The sequence below is a fragment of the Balaenoptera ricei genome, chromosome 5 (genome assembly GCF_028023285.1).
Source record: "Balaenoptera ricei isolate mBalRic1 chromosome 5, mBalRic1.hap2, whole genome shotgun sequence".
In the NCBI taxonomy this organism is placed as follows: Eukaryota; Metazoa; Chordata; class Mammalia; order Artiodactyla; family Balaenopteridae; genus Balaenoptera; species Balaenoptera ricei.
Window position 1 is genome coordinate 97,815,384 of NC_082643.1, and position 21,507 is coordinate 97,836,890.

A 21,507-nucleotide genomic window follows, 5' to 3' on the forward strand; every position below is an offset into this window, starting at 1 on the left:
GCCCCTGCTCGCCGCAACTGGAGAAAGCCCTCGCACAGAAACGAAGACCCAACACAGTCATAAATAAATAAAATAAATAAATTTAAAAAAAAAAGTCATCCCGATCTGTAAACATCCATCAACATTTAAAAAAAAAATTTCTTTAAAATAATTTACCTTTTAGAGTAAAAGTAATGTATTGTGGGATTTATAACAGATGTGGATGTAAAATGTATAACCGTGGCATTGAGAATGGGGATGGAGCATGGATATATACTGCTCCTATCATTGTCTATTAAGTCATATTATAATATTTGAAGGTAGACTGAAAAGTTAAAATGAACATTATAAATCCAATAGTAGCAAGCACTAAAAATCTAAAAAGAGGTCGCTCTAATAATAGCGAATAGTGGAAATAAAATAGAGTATTAAAAAATCCTTATTCAATCCAAAAGAATATTGCGGGAGGTGAGAGTTGGGGGAAGTAACATATAACAGATGGAATAAATAGAAAACAAATAACAAGATGGCAGATATAAACCCAACCGTATTGATAACTACATTAGCTATTAATCATCTAAACACTTCAATTAAAAAGCAGATATTTACACTGTATTGAAACATCAACTGTATGTTTTCCACAAGAAACTCAATGTAAATATAAAGACATAGGTTAAAAGTTAAAGGATGGAAAAAGATATATAGTTGACCCTTGAACAACAAGCGGGTTAGGGATGTCGTCCCTCCACACAGTTGAAAATCTGCCTATAACTTGTAGTCGGCCTTCCATATTTGTGGTTCCTCTATATCTGCAGTCTGCATCTGTGGGTTTAACCACCCACAGATCGTGTAGCACTATAGTATTAACTATTGGAAAAAATCCACGTGTGAGTGAACCCACACAGTTCAAACCCATGTTCGTCAGAGGTCAACTGTATAAAAAAAATGCTAATCATAAGAAAGTTGCTGTGTCTGATGTAACATCAGACACAGTACACTTCAGGCCAAAGGATAAGACTTTAGAACAGGGATAAAGGGGAACATTTTTTAATGATGATGAAATCAATTCACAAAGGAGACAATATAAAAAATATATATGCACCTAATATCATAGATTCAAAATACATGAAGCAAAAACTGACAGAACTTAAAGGAGAAGGATAAGACAGAATACCAATAGAAATATAGAAGACTTAAAGAACACTTTGTCAGCTAGGCCTAAATGACATTTATAGTACACTCCACCCAATAACTGCAAATACACATTCTTTTCAAGTGTACATGGAATATGCACCAACATAGTATATCATGTGCCACCTGTAAATCAAATCTCAATAAATTTAAAGTGATTGTAATCTAACAAAGCATGTTTTATGATCACAAGGAACTCAGTTGGGATTCAGTAACAGACTTCTGGAAAATTCCTAAATATTTGGAAAATAGACAGCACATTGATAACCTGGGCGCATAACAAGGCATCATAAGGAAAATTACAAACATTTTGAACTGAATGAAAATGAAAAGACAATTTATCAGAATTTATGAGATGGAGCTAAAGTAGTGAATAGGGAGAAATTTATAGCTTTAAATGTTTTTACTAGAAAAGGACAAAGGTCACATATCAGTGTTCTAAGCTTTCACCTTAAAAACTTAGAAAAATAAGTGCAAATGAAACAAAAAATAATTATAAGGAAGAATATAATAAAGGTAGGACAGATATAAAAACCATAGAAAAGGATGAACAATAAAATTATTGAAACCACAAGTGGTATTTTGAAAAGATCAATAAAATTGCTAAAACTTTGGCCAGAGAGATCAATAAAAAAGTAGAGGAGATAATTAAACTGATATTGAGAATGAAAGAGGGATATCACTGCAGATTGTATAGGCATTAAAAGGGTAGTAGGAAAATCTTTTGAACAACTTTATGCAAATAAATGCTGTAACTTGTAAGATACAAATTGCATAGCATAACCCTGTTACCATAACAAAATAGACATTTCAATAGAAAGGATGCTTAAAATCATTAGTCATCAAGAAATTACAAATTACAACCACTATTATATACCCATACATGTTCCTTACAGTGGCTAAAGTTAGAAAGATTGACAGTGCTATATGTTGGTAAGGATGTGGTGCAACTGAATCTCTCACATATTACTGGTGGGAATGTAAAAGGGTACAGCCATTTTGCAGAACTGCTGTACAATTCCTTAAAATATTAACAACAAACCAGAACAATCTTACCACTCAGCCCAGCAATAACACTTTTATTTATTCAAGAGAAATGATAACATATATTCACAAAGACTTTAAACAACTCAAATGTCCATCAACATGAGACTTAATAAACAGCTTGCCCTATATCCATATAAGGGAGTACACCTCAGAAATTAAAAGCACTGTTGATACGTGCAACAGCATGGATAAATCTCATTAACAGGTGGCTGAGCAAAAGAAGCTAGACACAAAACAATATATGCTCTGATTCCATTTATATGCAACTATAGCAAAGATAATTTATAATGACAGAAAATAGATTAGTGTTTCTTTGGGCTTTGGGTTGTTCCAGGAAATTTACTCAGATGGCACAAAGATACTATTTGAGTTGATAGACATATTCTGTGCTTGATTATGTTCTTAGTTAAATGAAAATATGCATTTGTCAAAATTTATTGAACTTTATTTTTAAAATGGGTACATAGTATTGTATGACAATTTTATCTCTATAAAATTGACGTAAAAAATCATAGGATGTGTTTATCAGCTGATTGTGCAATAGAGGGAATTTGTGAAGTGGAATATATATAGTAGAAGAAATTAAATGCAGTTAAGAAAAGAGAAAGAAATGTAAAATATAGGAGAGAGAGAGAGAGGGCAGCATGAAGTATATTATGAGAACAACTTAAGTACTTTTGATCAGAGTCTTAGGAAGGGTGTTAACAGCAACACATATTCACTAAAGGAGGTACTTTAGGCAGAAGCAAAGTATTCCTAGATGAATGCTCTGAGATATGATAAGTAATGAAGAGCAGAGACAGTGGTAAATATGTGTGCAAACATAAAACAACATAGTGTTTAGTGAAGTATATAGAGCAATAGCATAAATAAGAAGGAGGTCTAAGTCCTAGAAGGATAGATAAAGATTTTGATTAATGTTAGACCTATATCCTAATTTCTGGGATAACCTCAAAAAGAATAGAAATAGAGGGCATAATTATCATATTGATAGAGAAAAAACAAAATTAAACAATAAATATTCAGTGAATTCCAAAGTTTGCAAGAAAGGCGAAAAATAGAAGCTTGATACAAATAGAACAAAAACAGATAAGGAATTTAAACCCAAATATAAACTCTCTTAAATTTAAATTACTAAATTTTGACAAAATGTTGAAGTATTTTAGAAAAAGAAATTCCATATTATTTAATAATACAGAAAGGTTGTAAAGAAATGATTGAAAAAGACATTATGGAAATAATAACAAAAAGTGTTTTATAGGTGTGTAACAAAAGACCATATAGTCGAATGCAAAAATCATTGCTAGAAATAAAAAGGTTCACTTTGTAATTATATGAAGTTCTGTTCACCAGGATGATATAACAGTTATAAAATTATAAGCACTTAATAATGTAGCCTCAAAAACTTACAAAGCAAAATTTCAAAGAAGTCAAAAAGAGGAATAGACAAAGCCACAATTTCATAGAAGATTTTGCTTACTTTTCTCAACAATTGATAGAAAAAACAGACATTGAAAAACCAAAGCTGTAAAATTGCATCCAGCAATTTTAGAGTATGTATTCTTTTCAAGCATATGCAGAGAATTTTCAAAAATTGTGTATTGACCATAAAGACAGTCTCAGAAAATTTCAAGATTGAAATCATGTTGGGTATTTTCTTTTACTACAGTGTAATTAAGTTAGAAGTCTATTAAAAGGATAGACTATCCATATATATTTGGAAATTAAGAAATACACTTCTAAAAACTGTGAACCCAAAAAGAAGACATAATGAAAATTAGGGAATATTTTGACTGAATGATGAGAAAATATGACTGGATTGCAGCTTATTAGATGGAAATCAATAACTTTAAATGCATATATTAGAAAAGAAGAAAGGCTGAAAGTTAATGAGCTCTTCCATTTCAGGAAGAAAAAATAAGAGCAGAATAAAATAGAGGGCAGGAAGAAATAAAAGCAGGGACAGGAATTAATGGATAAGAAAACAGACATACAATAGAGAAGATCAAGGAATCAAAAAAGAATTCTTTTTAAATCTAAAAAAAAAGAGAGGGAGAGAAACTTAATGGCTCGACTGAGAAAAAAGAGAAATCATAAATAACTCAAGTATGGAATGAAAAGCAAAAAGGACATGACTGCTGATATTGTTGACATTAGATAGATAAAAACATACAAGGAAATGTTTTATGCAAATAAATTGGAAAATATAGTTGAAATGGGCAAGTTCCCAGAAAACTATGACTAACATGAGAAATAGAATACATGAATAATCCTTTAACAGTTAAATAAATTTGGTCAGTAATAGGTACTTCAGAAAGACTTTATTTCCATTTGGCATCCCTGGCATGTTCTTTTAAAATGTTCAAGCAAGGCATCCTACATTTCCTAATATTTTCCCAGAGAATAGAAAAAGAAAGGACATTGCCACTCATTTTATGAGGGTAGTATAACATTGATGTAAAAACTTGATCAAGTACAAAGGAAATTTACAGACCAGTCTCATTAGTGAACATAGATGCCGAAATTTGAAAGGACTAATCAAGATAAGAAACCCAGCCAATATGTCTCATGATAATGTTGGGTTTTCCCAGGAATGGAAGAGGTTTGGTTTAATATTCAATGTAATTCACTGTATCACTATATTCAGAGATTTAAGAAAGAAAAATGACATAGTTATTTCAATAAATTCAAAATAAATTTGGTACTCAGCCTTAAAAAAAAAAAGAAATGTTGCCGTTTGTGACAATGTGGATGGACCTGGAAGGTATTATGCTTCGTGAAGTAAGTCAGAGAAAGACAAGTACTGTATGTTTTCACTTATAAATAAAATCTAAAAAATAAAATAAATGAATACAACAAAACAGAAACAGACTTACAGAGAACAAACTAGTAGTTACCAGAGGGAAGACGGGTGGGAGGATGGGCAAAATGTGTGAAGGGGATTGAGAGGTACAAACTACTAGGTATGAAATAAGCTACAAGGTTGTAATCTACAGCACAGGAAATATAGTCAATATTTTATAATAGCTTTGTATGGAGTATAGTCTATAAAAATATTGAATTACTGTGTTGTACACCTGAAATGCAATATTGTAAATCAAATATAAATAAACTGATTGATTTGGTAAAATTCAGTATCTTTGCATGGCAGGAAAACTCCCCTAGCAAGCTAGACATAGAATGAACTTCCTTAATGTGATAAGCAGTATTTCTCTTAAAGAATACAGCAAACATATTTAATGATGAAACTTGGAATGTGTTCCCATTTAGATTGGGTATGTCAAGGATGCTCACTCTCACCACCAATTTTCAACATCATGATTGAGGTCCTAGCTAAGCCAATAAGGCAAGAGCAAGAAAAAAGAAAGCAATAAGGATTAGAAAGGAACAAAACAAAACTACCATTATCTATAGATGATATATTTGTATATGTAGAGCATTTCCAGATAACTTATTATAATTACAGAGTTTAGCAATGTTGTTAGATCACAAAGTCAATATACAAACATCAATTGTGTTTCTATAAGCCTACAAGAAACAAAACTTTTAACTAAAGATATCATTTACAATAGCACCAACACTATGCAATATGAATAAATCTTAACAGGCTGTATGTAAGACCTTGGTCTTATCTAGTGAACAGTTGAGGAGCCCAGTAGAAGAAAAATGTAAGTCCATGTTTGCTTTCTTTTCAGGCTTAAATCTAGGAAATACACACTATTTAAATTCAGTATGCTTACCCGCGGGGGGGGGGGGGCGGCACTATACATTTTGTCCAAAATACCACAGAATAACATCCTAAAATAGTTGTTTGCAATATTATTTTTGGAGTAAATTGATCACATCAAAATAGAATATCTTGGTAATAGAGATTTGGGGCTTGTTCAGTCTGAGTCTTTATCTAATAGTAAGTCTTTTCTGTAGCATTCTTGAAAGCATCCTCTGGTGGGAGTTCATTCACTTTTCTGCCTGAAATTTCCACTCATGGGAACTAGTACTGAATCATTTCACAAAGATTTTTTTAAGTACATATTTACCAAGTACCATGAGAGCTACCTTACTTTGTCAAATTTAAGACATCATCAGTTGTAAGATGCATCATTTCTTCATGTTCTACTAAATAAAAAAGTCACTTTTCGACTGACACACCATTGATTTTAACATGCATCTTGAGTATAGAGGTTTTTTAACGTTTTTAAAAGCATTTTATGATTTATGAAACATTTCTACAGAAGTATTTCTCCTGTTTTACAGTTTAGAAATATTACTGAGAAAATCTGTCTTTTATTTTTCAGGTCTATCATGCTTCCTTTAGGTTTTTTCCTTCATAATTTAAGCATCCCTAAATTAGTTCCTTTTCTTGGTTTTCCATTTATTTTGCCATCCTGGTCATTTTCCAGGATGCCTTGTAGTTTATCAGTAACCTGCTTAATACTGAATATGATGCAAACTTCAAAAAGAAAATTGTAAAATCTTAATATTAGTTTATTCACAAAGTAGAATACTCTGAGTTCATGAACTAGAGTCTTGTTAATAAGATTTTCAGTAATATTTTTCCTTAAAACAAGGCAAAATTGTTGTGTTTTAATTTTTACAAGTAGGTTTAAATTTTACATATCATACTTTTCACAGCAAAAATTTCTCCCCATTGACACTCATTTACTCGTTTTTAAAATTGAGGTTAAAGATGCTACTTTTTTTAAAGTTAACATTTTTTGTAACCAGTATAAACAGGATTGTAATACATGTCTCTTCTAATTATTCTTTTCATCTCTACAAATCATTGCAAAACAAATCTGCTCATTATTTTAACCTGGGACTATTTCTAAATGACAAAGGTGCTTACTTGTTTTAGAAGTGAATATTTACATTTGAATATTTACATTTTTTTTTTACAATCATGTAATTCCTGGTAGTCATTGTGTGACTTCTTGCTGTGTTGTATATATCGCCTAGTTCAACTTAATTCATCTAAAGGAAAAAATGACACCTCATAGTATGTTAAATTTATAATTGTCTGATTCATATAGAATTTATGGTTTTTGATTATTGTAAAATTAAGCTTTTTTAGTAGTTAATATACTTTTCTCTTTTTAATAACACAGGTTTTGAGAGTATTTTAGAAGGGCTTTATGGACCACGGCTACGAAGAGACCTCAGTTTATTTGAAGGTAATGTTTCTTTAAATTTTATTTAAAAATTTTAATCTTCTGTCCATTTTACAAATGAAAAATGGTTGTTCTTTACTAATTTTGTATTAAAATGAATTTGTGATCTCATTTAATTAGAAAATATTTTTAAATAAGTAAATAAAATGATCTAAATATTATTTCTATTACATAATATAATAATGATAATTACAAAATTTAAAACAAAATTTCTATTATTACATTATAATATAATCTTTAAAAAACTTTTAGTACATTGATCAAAGTAGAAAACAAAGCTTGTTTTTGGGTTAATGGTAAAATTTAATTTTTGTTATTTTAAACATTATGTGCCCTGACTTATTCTTAAAGAGGACTTAAAAGGGTTCAATTAAATAAATATCTCCTGTTGCTTATGATATAGGCAGCCTGGAACTGAGATTGTCATTCTGAGATACCCTGCCATGTGTGTTCAGAGTTTTAATGCTATTTGTTATTTCTTATATCCTCCTCTTCCAAACACTCTAGCATAAATCCTGGTGGAAGATTTTGATCTATGCTATAACTGCTATAATATAGTTTAGTTTTTTTATTACTTGCTTGGACATGTAGAGCACTAGGAGAGAACATTTTTGTAGACATTTGAAATTTTATAGTACAGCTCATTCACAAAATGGGCAGTGCTAGTATAGATTTTCTACTTTGATTTTGGTATAATTATTTCTGAATCTCATACCTGTTCAGTTTTATATGCTGATAACTCTGTTAGCTTCTATTCTCCTCTGGTACTTTCCATTCTACAAAGACCCAAGTTATCTTGTATAAATAAATCTTTTGAGTTGAGGCAATCAAAAGTTTTCTACTTATTCTTTTTTTTTAAATTAATGTTGAGCAGGATAATTGAGTTATGAACCATAGAGCTGGTATCTATGAAAGATCATTTGTGCCAACCACCCATGTTCAGTCAGATGAATGATATGCATGCAGAACATGACTTTTAGGATGGAGGCTCCAAAATGTGCCTTATTCTAGTGTATTATCATTCTTATGGCTAAGAGCTTTTTCTTTTATCTCTTAATTGTACTCATTTCTCGTTTTATCATAGTTTAACACTGCATTAAATATTTTTACCTGATATATTTATAAACACTACTAATTGTAGTTTCACCTATTTTTCTGAGCATGTAAATGAAGAAAGGAAAAATCCAAAGAAACAAGAATTTAACCTGTGCTTGATATTTCTTCAACCTTTCTTTTTAAACCTGCTGTCCTCATTCAGATCAGAAGTCAGCATTATACTTAATTGCCTTCTGATAACCCAAGTTGCAACTTGTAACTCTAAGCGTCTTGCTTCCCCCACTGTCATTTATTTATTTATATAGTTATGTGTGTATATATTTATGTCTTCAAAAATTAGTTTATTACATAAAGGGCAAAATGTCCTAATGAAATAAATTCTTGTATTTTATATTTAGACTAGTATTTCCTTAGCATACAAGTGACACATGTTCATTTTTGGAAATTAGAAAATACAAATAAATCAGAAAGAAAAAAATTACTCCTAGTTCCACGACCCACAGATAACCTTCACCATTTTTATATAAATTTAAAATATATGTTTGGATGTATTTATTCTTTTATTAAAGTAGTACATACTGTATATACAGTGTATATAGTTTTTTGTGCCTACTGATTTTCTTCACTAGTGTATCATTTGGGTATATAAAGTTCTGGATCATCATTCTTAATGGCAGCACAGTATTACATTGTAGATCTGTGGTAATTAATTAATTTAATACCCTGTTGCTTATACCTCATTCCATTTATTTTAATTCTGATAGATCTTGTACCTTATATCCTCTTTTGTGCTTTTTTTGGTGGGAGGATTTACAAAATTAGCTAAGCTTTGGAACTCAATCTTCTTCTCACACATGGGCACATACTGATGTTGCCCTTTTTCACCCCAGATGTTCTAACTTTTCTCCAGGTTTCTTAGGTAAATTCTTCCTCCTTTTCTTTGCTTTTTTGAATTTAAAATAAGGTTTCTAATCAAAGTTTCAGGCTTAAGAGGGATAATATTAATTGTAGTAATAAATCTGTATCTGTGCAAAGATAAAGACAGCCATACATTTTGAAGGAAAGTTACAACAGAGCTATCAAAGTGTAGAGCCTTTGAAAAGGCATGTAGAAGCTATCCATTATAGACATCTCCAGCTTTTTTCTTATCCTCTTCTTAAATAAGTGTGCTTTCTTTGTTGTTATCATTGTTTAAAATGGTTTAATATTTAGATGTTAGGACTACCAAGTGTAGGTATTTCTCATTATACAAATCTGTATGCAGGAATCACATAGGTGAGTGTATGTTTTTAGATAAATCATTGGAAATCTGAACCCTTGTTACTCACTTTCCAAAACTCAGGAACTAGATGAATTGGCTAGCCAAGGGATCCTTGTATATTACTCTAAATTATTTTTATTATAAAATTAAATGCATAGTATTTTTATTTTATAATACATTTAAGTTAAATAGACTGCATTGCCAATCTGCTACTGTTTCTGTGGAAAAATGTACTCTAAACTTCATAGTGCTACCTTGAAAGTCAACTTTGGCATACAGTGTGTTTTTAATTTTAAGGCTTTTTATCATCTGTATTAGTGTTTTGAGAAGTTTATATTTTAATTCTTGAAATCTATTCAGAGTCACCTCCAGATTGAATGGTTTCGTAAGCTTTTGAGTGTTGCTAATTTTTAATTTGTTGGAAACAAAAGCTTTCTGTCTTCTTTGATCTGTTCTTAGGACTTTTTGTCCTTTTGAGGAAAACATAACTATTATTTCTTTTTGGAGTAAAGTCTCCAAAGAAACTTTGAATGTCATCAATTTTTATGTACTCCCTGAAAAGTTCTCCATACTCTATGCCTCTCTTCTACCAACCCAGAATTTACTTTTCCTGCTGTCACATGACTTTTAAGCAGAAATTCACTCTTGTTTTCTGCTTTAGTCAATCCTTTCTCATGTCTTATTGGGGAACCAGTTTCTTTCATTTGTAGGATTGTCTGATTTACTTGCCCTGACTATGGACATTTACAAAAATATGAAAAGAGTACAGTAGGCAGGTGTAAAGTGGCTGATAGATCCTTATTGGCTTTTCCCTAGCTGTGTCCACATTTCAAAGAGAAATTATATCAGAGGTATGCAAGCGATCGCATCTTGGCCAAATCCAGCTCACTGACTGTTTTTGAATGGCCTGTGAGCTAAGAATAGTTTTTATGTTTTTAAATAGTTGAAAAAAATCAAAAGAAGATTTAATATTTTGTGGCATGTTAAAACTATATGAAGTCCATATTTAATGCCCAATTAGTACAGTTTTATTGGAAACAGCCCCTCTCATTTGTTGACATAGTGTCTATGGCTACTTTTGTCCTTCAACAATAGAGTTGAATGGTTTTGAAAGAGACCATATATCCTCCAAAACCTAAAATATTTGCTCTCTGGCTGTTTATATTATAGTAAAGGTTTGCTAATCCCTGACTTATACCACTGACCAACATTTAATATTTTTGGCTTAATATCCTTTTTTTTTCCCCAACTGTTAACACTATGATGATGGAACAAACAAAGCTACTTTTTAATAAGATTTATTGGATGACATATTTTGAATGCTTATTTTGTGTTAGGAACTGTGATGAGCAAGGAGGAAAGAAAAATGAATAGGTAGGATCTCTTCCTACTAGGAACCCATACCCTAGTATTAACTAAAGAATGAGTAGCTTTCTAATATGAATTGATGATTATTTATATTAAAACCAGAGAATCTAATACTATTTTATAGTTAGTTATATAAGTTATATTAGCTTTCCTCAGTGTGTACACAGAGACTTATCCAAGTGTACAGGCATACCTCAGAGGTATTGCGGGTTCAGTTCCAGACCACTGCAATAAAGAGAATAACGCAATAGAGTGAGTCACATGAATTTTTGGTTTCCCAGTGCATATAAATTTTTTGGTTTCTACAGTTATGTTTACACTATACCATAGTCTATTAAGTGTGCAATAATAGCATTATGCTAAAAAACAATGTATGTACCTTAGTTAAAAAAGACTTTATTGCTAAAAAATGCTAACCATCACTTGAGCCTTTGGCAAGTTGTAATTGTTTTGCTGGTGGAGGGTCTTGCATTGATGTTTATGGCTGCTGACTCATCAGGGTGTTGGTTGCTGAAGGTTAGGATGGCTGTGGTGATTTCTTAAAGTAAGACAACAATGAAGTCTGCCACACTGATTGACTCTTGCTTTCACAAACAATTTGTAGCATTCAGTGCTATTTGATAGCATATTACCCACAGTAGAACTTCTTTTACAATTGGAGTCAGTCCTCTCAAAACCTGCCATTGCTTTATCAACTAATTTTATGTGATATTCTAAATCCTTTGTTGTCATTTCAACAATCTTCCCAGCATCTTACCAGGAGTAGATTCTATCTCAGGAAACCACTTTCTTTGCTCATCCATAAGAAGCAACTCCTCATCCTTTGAAGTTTTATCATGAGTTTGTAATGATTCAGTCACATTTTCAGGCTCCACTTCTAATTCCAGTTCTCTTGCTATTTCCATCACATCTACAGTTACCTCCTCCACTGAAGTCCGGAGCCCTTCAAAGTCATCCATGAGGGTTGGAATCAGCTGCTTCAAAACTCCTGTTAATGTTGGTATTTTGACCTCTTCCCATGAATCATGGATGTTCTTCATGGCATCTAGAATGGTGAATCCTTTCCAGAAGGTTTTCAGTTTACTTTGCCCAGATCCATCAGAGGAATCACTATGTATGGCAACTATAACCTTATGAAATGTTTTTCTTAATGATTCCTGGTCAGTGGGCTGCAGAGTGGATGTTGTGTTGGCAGGCGTGAAAACAACATGAATCTTGTTGTACATCTCCATCAGAGCTCTTAGGTGATCAGGTGCATTATCAACGAGCAGTCACATTCACATTTTGAAAGGAATTTTTTTTTTTTTTCTGAGCAGTAGGTCTCAACAGTGAGCTTAAAATATTCGGTAAACCATGTCGTCAACAGATGTGCTGTCATCCAGGCTTTGTTGTCCCATTTATAGAGCACAGGCAATGTGGTAAATGAGGACTTTTGGAATGGTAAATGAGCACTGGCTTCAACTTCAAGTTATCAGCTGCATTAGCCCCTAACAAGAGAGTCAGTCTGTCCTTTGAAGCTCTGAAGCCAGGCATTGACTTCTCTTTAGCTATGAAAGTCTCAGATGGCATCTTCTTCCAATATGAGGCTGATTTGTCTAAATTTTAAATCTGTTGTTTAGTGTGGCCATCTTCATTGATTATCTTAGGTAGATCTTCTGGATAACTTGCTGCAGCTTCTACATCAGCACTGTTGCTTTACCTTGCACTTTTCTGTTATGGAGATGGCTTCCCTCCTTAAACGTCATGAACCAATATCTGCTAGCTCCAAACTTTTCTCCTACAGCTTCTTCATCTCTCTCAGCTTTCATTGAATTGAAGAGAATTAGGGCCTTGCTCTGGATTAGGCTGTGGCTTAAGGGAATGTTGTGGCTGGCTATCCAGACCACTAAAACTTTCTTATCATTCATGTGTTCACTTTTAATTTCCTGTAAGAACTTTTCCTTTGCATTCACAGCTTGACTGTTTGGCACAAGTGGCCTAGCTTTCAGCCTGTCTCAGCTTTTGATATGCTTTCCTCACTAAGCTTAATCATTTCTAGCTTTTGATTTAAAGCAAGAGACTTGCTGCTACTCCTTTCACTTGAACTCTTAGAGGCCATTGTAGGGTTATTAATTGGCCTAATTTCAATATTGTTGTGTTTCAGGGAATAGGGAGGCCCAGCAAGAGGGAGAGATGTTGGGGACAGGCCAGTTGGTGGAGCAGTCAGAACACACACACGAAGAATATACAATGGAAAAAAGACTGTCTCTTCAGCAAGTGGTACTGGGAATGTTGGACAGCTGCATGCAAATTAATGAAGTTAGAACACGTCCTCACACCATACACAAAAATAACTCAAAATGGCTTAAATACTTAAATATAAGAAATGGCACCATAAAATTCCTAGAAGAGAACATAGGCAAAACATTCTCTGACTTAAATCCTACCAATGTTTTCTTAAGTCAGTCTCCCAAGGCAATAGGAATAAAAGCAAAATTAAGCAAATGGGACCTAATCAAACTTAAACGCTTTTGTACAGCAAAGAGAACCATAAGCAAAACGAAAAGACGACTTAACAGAGTGGGAGAAAATATTCGCAAATGATGTGACCGAAAAGGGCTTAATTTCCATAATACACAAACATCTTATATAACTCAACAACAAAAAAACAAAAAACCCAGTTGAAAACTGGGTAGAACACCTAAATAGATATTTCTCCAAAGAAGACATACAGATGGCCAACAGGCACATGATAAGATGCTCAGCATCACTAATTATTAGAGAAATAAAAATCAAAACTATAATTATGTACCACCTCAGACCGGTCAGAATGACCATTATTAAAAAGTCTACAATTAACAAATAGCTGGAGAGGGTGTGGAGAAAAGGGAACCTTCCTATACTGTTGCTGGGAATGTAAGTTGGTGCAGCCACTTTGGAAAACAGTATGGAGGTTCCTCTAAAAACTAAAAATAGAGTTGCCATATGATTCTGCAGTCCTACTCCTCGGCATACATCCAGACAAAACTATAATTCAAAAAGGCACATGCATCCCTATGTTCATACCAGCACTATTCACAATAGCCAAGACATGGAAGCAACCTAAATGTCCATTGACAGATGAATGGATAAAGAAGATGTGGTATATATACACAATGGAATATTACTCAACCATAAAAAAGAATGAAATAATACTATTTGCAGCAACATGGATGGACTTAGAGATTATCATACTAAGTGAAGTCAGAAAGAGAAAGACAAATACCATATGATATCACTTATATGTGGAATCTAAAATATGACACAAATGAACTTATCTATGAAATAGAAACAGACTCACAGACATAGGGAACAGACTTGTGGTTGTCAAGAGGGAGTGGGTGGGGGAGGGATGGATTGGGAGTTTGGGGTAAGCAGACGCAAACCACTATATATAGAATGGATAAACAACAAGGTCCTATTGTATAGCCCAGGGAACTATATTCAATATCTTGTGATAAACCATAATGGAAAAGAATCTTAAAAAGAATATAGATACGTATAACTGAATCACTTTGCTGTACAGCAGAAATTGACACAACATTGTAAATCAACTCTACTTCAAAAAAAAAAGAACACACATAGAACATTGATTGATTAAGTTTGACAACTTATATTGGCACAGTTCTTGGACCCCAAAGCAGTTATAATAGTAATGTCAAAGATCACTGATCACAGATCACCATAGCAAATATAATAATGAAAAAGTTTGAAATGTTGTGAGAATTACCAAAATGTGTGACACAGAGACACAAAGTGAATAAGCGCTGTTGGAAAAATGGCATTGATAGACTTGCTCAGCACAGTGTTGCCACAAACCTTCAATTTGTAAAAAATGCAGTATCTGCAAAGTGCAGTAAAGCAAAGTGCAATAAAACAATAAAACTGCCTTATACGGTTGGACTACAGTTTGTTCACCTATTTGAAAGACCTGGTCACTTCCTAGGTTTGGCAATTATGAATAAACCTGCTATAAACATGTGTGTGCAAGTTTTTGTGTGAACATACATTTTCAACTCATTTGGTTAAATACCTAGGAGCACCATTGCTGGATCCTTTGGAAAGGAAAGACTCTGTTTAGCTTTGTAAGAAGCAGACTATCTTCAAGAGTGGCTGTACTATTTTGTGTTCCCACCAGCAATGAATTTAGGTTCCTTTTGCTCTACATCCTCACCAGCATTTCATGTTGTCCGTGTTTTGGACTTTAACCATTTTAATAGGTGTGTAGTGGTATCTTGTCATAATTTGCATTTCTCTGATGGCATGTAATATTGAGCACCTTTTCATATGCCTCTTTACTATCTGCATATCGTCTTGGGTGAGGTGTCTGTTCAGACAGGTTTTGGAGTCAAGAATGAGTTAGGAAATATTTCCCCTGCTTCTGTTTTCTGGAACAGATTATAGAGAAACCATTTGGGCTGGTGCTTTCTGTTTTGGAAGGCTATTAATTATTGATTTAATTTCTTTGATAAATGCCTATTGAGGTTACGTATTTTTTTGTGTGTGAGATTTGATAGATTGTGTCTTTCAAGAAATTTGTCCATTTTATCCAAATCTGTGGGAAACTAATGTTGTCCATAATATTCTTTTGTTACTCTTTTAATGTTCATAGGATCAGTAGTGATGGCCCATCTTTCATTTCTGATATTTTCTCTTTTTTCCCTTGGTTAGCCAGGCTAGAGGTTTATCATTTTATTGATCTTTAAAAAAATCAGCTGATCCTAATTTTTTAAAAGGTATAGAATATAAACTGGAAGGATATATTGCAAACTATTAATCGTTATCTCTGGATGATGGGATTATGAATACTTTTTCTTTTCTCCTTTGTACTTTCAATATAGTTAATATGTAGTTTCATAATGAAAAATTATTTTTTAATTATATTGCCTACTGTTCAGTATCTTTTAACAAAATTAACAAAGTTATAATCAGTTTTTTATGACCTTAATGAAAAATCTAGTTTCAGTATTCTCCTTTTTCACTTTTCATTGAACTTTATCTTTAGGAACTCCAAATTTGTTTTCTATGGCTTGAGGGTACTGAAGAGAATAAAAACATTCAAAAGAAGTGTGGTTAGTTAAAAGAAAATGAAAGTAACATCTACTGGACTTCTGTGTTTTGCGTATGTTCTTATTTAATTTTTACTATAGCCTTAAGATGCAATTATTATTATCCTCGTTTTACAGTGAGGAAATTGAAGCTCAGAGAAAGTGACTTGCCCAAGGCCACATCTATCAATAGTATGTGGAAAGACCATGGTTCACTACAAGGCTCTCTAATTTCAAAGACTGTTATCTTTCCCATATAAATTAGGTGAATGATTGGAGCCAGACTTTGACCACAAAAATATTTATATATGGTGGAAAGGTTGATTTTTATCATTCATTTACTATCAGTTTCATATATGACATTGCCTTTTATTAATAAGGCTAGTTGTATAAGGTACATATTTTGACCCTTTTTGAGCTTATACCTTCATGTATTAAAGTTTCAAAATGAGAGACAACTTATTTTAGAGATGAATATCTGAATCATTGTCAAATTTTGTTTGAGAGATAAAATGAATGTGTTTTGTTGTAGTGCTTATTTAATTTTTATGACCTGAAAGGACAACCTGGACAGAGGGAGAAGTCTGGCCTCCAGGTGATTTTTCAAAATCGCTTTTCCTATATATAAAAAATGTATACCATCATCATTTATTTGAACTGAAAATTAAAAATTGCTATATAAAGAGTAATTACTAAATATTTTTAAGTAAATTCATAGATTTCTGAACCCAGTAACATTTAATGGCATTTATGTAATCATTGATTATTCAATGCCATTTGTTTAACTATATAGGCATTTATTTTAATTGAATTTCCTTGAAGAACTTCACCTAAAATAACTAAAGTAAATGAGGATAATCTCAGCATGCCCAATTTTATTGTTGTCCCTTGAGTCAATATATTTATCACTGAAACTTTATGAAACCTTTCAATGATTTTTCAGAAATACCTTTTCCAGACCTACCAGCTATTTTTCAAAAATCCCAGTGCTGGATTCCTTTCATAGTCCCTATTCATGAGGCCATAATTTTTAAAAGCAGTAAGATTTCCTTGATCTATCAAAATTATGTTATGCTTGGCATATGAGTCAAGTTTTTGCTACAGTAATGCTACATAACAAACAGCTCCAAAATCTGTTTCATGTTTATGGGTGACCTTATTCACTGGAGTCTAGGCTGTGGATGGGGATAACATCTTCTCATGACTCCATGTTCCAGACTGAAGGATTAATGGCTTTATGGGCCAAGTTCTTCTGATGTTGGATGGTGGAAATTCAAGAGAATTGGGGAAATTTGCCATGCCTTTAAAAGCCTCTGCTTAGAATGGTATACTGTCACTTCTTCTATATTCATTTCATTGGTCAGAAAGCTGTGCCTCGCTCTCTGTAAGAGACACTGCACAGTCCTATATTCAAGAGTGTGAATCTATGCTTCTGTTGTACTGACTGGGTGAAAGGTTGGAGAAAATTATGAACCTGCATAACTACAATTCTGGGTTTTTAACTGTATAGGTTATGTAAACCTTTTCATTTGTCAGGTTGTTTACAAAAAGTGATCAGTTTTCTTAAGCAGATATTCAATTAAAATTTATCTTCTGCAAACTAACCTTATTAAATATATGTGTGATAGTACAGGATTTAAAAAATAATAACTAGCGACTCTACCTCGTTAATAATTCACCTTTTCATGATGTTTTGTAGTTTATAAAGTATTTTCATATTTTTAAAATTTGATCACAAATAAGTTAGGTGATGGGATCCTTATTTTACAGATGTGGAAAGTAAAATAAAACCTTTGTGGCTTGGCAAGGCTACAAATAATAAGTTCCATTCCAGATTTTTGGAGACTTCAAATCCAATCATCTTTCCATTACTCCATACTGGATCTTATGTTCCCATTCCCTCCTCTTTCCAAGCTTAAATAAATAAAAGGAATATTTCTGGAGCACTGCCAAAATCAAAGGAAGCTATCACTATACTCTTTATATTCCAGCAAATTATATTATCTTCTATTCTGACCTATATATCTAGATTAATGCAAGAGTATCCCAGGGGCTAAACCTAAGTAGTATTTATTCATTATCATTCCAGAAGGATGAATTTATTTCCTGTGTAGTTTAGCAGAAAACATGTATTCAATTTCATTATGTATTTCAAAAGTATAAGAGAAATTACTGTGGTATACCAGTGCTTTTCAAATTAGTTCCAATGTAGCTGCCTCAGATGATAATGGTTTATGTATTATTTGAGGTTCTGTGTATGAATTTATTTGGGAAAAGAAATTGGAGGGAGTTCCTATTGCAAGGAGTAAGTTTGAAAAATCACTGTCTATACCAAGTACAGTTAGGATGGCAATGTTGTTATATCTTCATAAAATTCCTTCATTAGCAAATGTTTTCCACAAACTCGCTAATATATTACAACAGTTGGATTATAAGGAACATTCTTGTGAAAAAAATCCATGTTTGGTATTGAATAATATAACTTGTGTACTTGCTTTTTGCTCTAACTCTTGCAACAAAGCCTTTAGCATGTAATGAAAATCTGATCTGACTTCTTAGCAGTGAATTTCTACTTTTTTATTGGATAGCATTCCATATTCTCAAATCTATAGGCTTTTCTGGTGCTTTATTCCATTTCTCTGTTTTATGTTGTCTTTCATGATGTGCAAAATTTATTCCTTTATCCCCATATCTCCCTGTTTGTTCTGGTTTCTTTCATACTGAAAATAAAAATTAATAGATGATGATAAATTGAATCTTTCAGAAGGCTAGATGATACTTAAAATTCTATTGTTGGAAAACTAATTTATAACCAGCTCATTGTTCTTGCTACTTTGTCCGATAATAGTGCAAAATTACTCTCCGTATTTCTTTCTAGATGTCACCAGTTTAATTTGGGGGGGGCCTTTATCCCTTACTATTAGTAGCTAGCTTTTTTATATGAGCCATTGCTATGGCGAGTGGTAATTTTATTTGTTTTAATTAAGTTAGTGTATTTAATCAATATTTTTCCCTCTTTTGAAGACTGTGAACCAGAAGAGCTGACTGACTGGTCTATGGATGAAAAATGTTCATTTTGTAACCTACAGAGAGAAGCAGTCAGTGTAAGTTTTAGTGCTATGAAATTATTTCTAAACTAATTGCACTATTGTAACACAATTTTTTAAACTTAATTTGTTCTGAAAATTTGTGACTTACAGTGAAATTTAAATACTTGATTTTGGTAATGAGAAGAATATTTTAAAGTCTTATGTTAGAAGTCTAACATTTAGCTTAACTTGCAGGTAAAAATCCCAACATTCTTATCTTTTTTGCTTATTTCACATTTCTTTCTTAAAGCTCTCTAACTCATAAAGTTCAGTTCAGATCTGTTTTGTATTTAGGTCGATCTGTTTTGTATTTAGGTCGACACGGGTGAGCCTAGTTTGGTCTGAGACCACCCTGTAGTCTGATTTCTTAGGAATCAGTGGTTGGAGGATAATGTAGTACTACTTTTTAGCCTTTTACTTTCTCATGAAGTCTTTTGGATATCATAATTATCTCCTGTGAAATGATTAATTATTAGTTTCTACTGTAAACAGGGCATAAACTAGACAAGCAGCGTCTTCCTGCATGGTGGGAAGTCCTAATTCTTTATGTACTGTTGTGGGAAGGGCTGAGAAGACATGGGAATTTGAGAACTTGCACCCATTTTGGTCAGATTAGTGGATAAACATATCTGCTTTGTTCTTAAAACTCTCATTACTGGCATGCTATATAGTGAATTTATTTAACAATATATTTTATCTGCCCCCCACCCCCTTTTTGACAATAGTTTTGCTAAGGAATAAGGCTAGTTTGGCCCTCTATCAAAGATAAATTTCTTTTTTCCTGACTCCTTTCTCAAATTTTATGTTCTGTATATAATTTGATATACTTAAAAGATAAAAAAATAAACATTTAGATAATTTTTTTGCCATTTTAAATGGAGTCCCATGTTTAAATAAAAAGTGATTTTTTTATGTTGTTTTCTTCTAATTTTAGGATTGTATACCATCTCTTGATTCTTCACAGTCAACACCAACAGAGGAACTATCATCTCAGGGCCAGTCCAACACTGAAAAGATTGAATGCCAAGCAGAAAATTACCTAAATGCACTCTTTCGAAAGAAAGGTAATATTGATATACTTTGTCATTTAAAATTTGCAATAGACATCTAAAATGTTTGAATTTTTCTCTCACACAAGTTTTTAATATGTCAATCTCTACTCCATTCTTGATTATTTCCTTCTTTGTCCTTAGTTTTTCTTCATATTTTTAGGGACGTTAGGATTTGCAATCACTGTAGAGCTAGTCTTCTATTAGGCTTTCCTTTTCACCATTCTATTCTCAAATCTCTCCCTGACTTTATTTTCTTAATCTACTATAGGCAGAAGAAAATTTTATATGCTTCTGGTCTTCCTTATTTTGTTTCTGACTTCAAAAGTTCTTTCGTGTTCAATAAGTGATAGATATAATATATTGCAAAACTTTTTAGAAGTGTAACAGTTAAATCATTTATCAGCCAGGTTGGTAGTATATTTGCTGGCTTGAGATTTCAGTGTTTCTTTGATAGCTTGAATGTGCTTACTTGACATTACAGTGTCAGTGTTGTTCTTTGCTTCCTGTCTATCTAAACATTTAATCCAAATGAGAGCTGTTTTCATTTGTTTTCTTGCTTGATACACATGTATCAGGCAGAAGTTATTTTTATATCTTAAGTTACTTGAGAAAAATACAGAAATATAGACCCTTCCATTTTTTGTTCTTGGCCATTTGCGCAGTAGTAGAGTGTCTTAATTTTTATCACATAGACCTTTGGAGTAAGTCATGGTGTAGGGGGAATGAAGGGTGGTGGTGGGAGGATCACTGTACCTCCCAGCTTCCTGAGATTGAGGAAGCCATTACTGTATTTTCATCTAAGTATTGATAGTGCTTTTACTCCTCTTTTGAATTAGGTAACATCAGATATTTTCTGTTAACTAGATAACTTACAGGTTTTAATCTATAATGTTGAATATAGTCCTCACCTTTGAGAGAGAAGGCTTTTGTTTAGTCTTACTGTTAGGAGTTCTTTTATGTGTTGAAATATGAAAATCCTGTGATGAGAAGAACCATTAGTATATTAAAAGGCCTAAAGTTAAGAACTATATATTTTTTTAAGTGCAGGGGACTGAAAATCTTTTCCTGTGTGTTACCAAAGTACTTAGTATTGAGAAATTGGCAGTATCTTTAAAAAACAAATTGTTTTTTAAAAATTTTCTTTAGAACCAATATAAAAATTATTTACATGATTTCTTTAAGAATTTTATATTAACTTAGAAAATTTTATTCTGCCTGTATATTTACATT

General features: G+C 32.5%; 1 protein-coding gene across 8 annotated transcripts in view; it reads left to right on the top strand.

The window, feature by feature from the left end:
- LCORL (ligand dependent nuclear receptor corepressor like) overlaps window positions 1-21,507 on the top strand; it is a 179,302-nt gene that overhangs the window by 42,876 nt on the left and 114,919 nt on the right. For all 8 annotated transcript variants that reach the window (XM_059923276.1, XM_059923278.1, XM_059923273.1 and 5 more), the window contains exons 2-4: window positions 7,323-7,388; window positions 19,161-19,240; window positions 20,160-20,289. In XM_059923276.1, coding sequence (XP_059779259.1) covers window positions 7,323-7,388; window positions 19,161-19,240; window positions 20,160-20,289 — 276 coding nt within the window. The remainder of the gene's footprint in view (window positions 1-7,322; window positions 7,389-19,160; window positions 19,241-20,159; window positions 20,290-21,507) is intronic.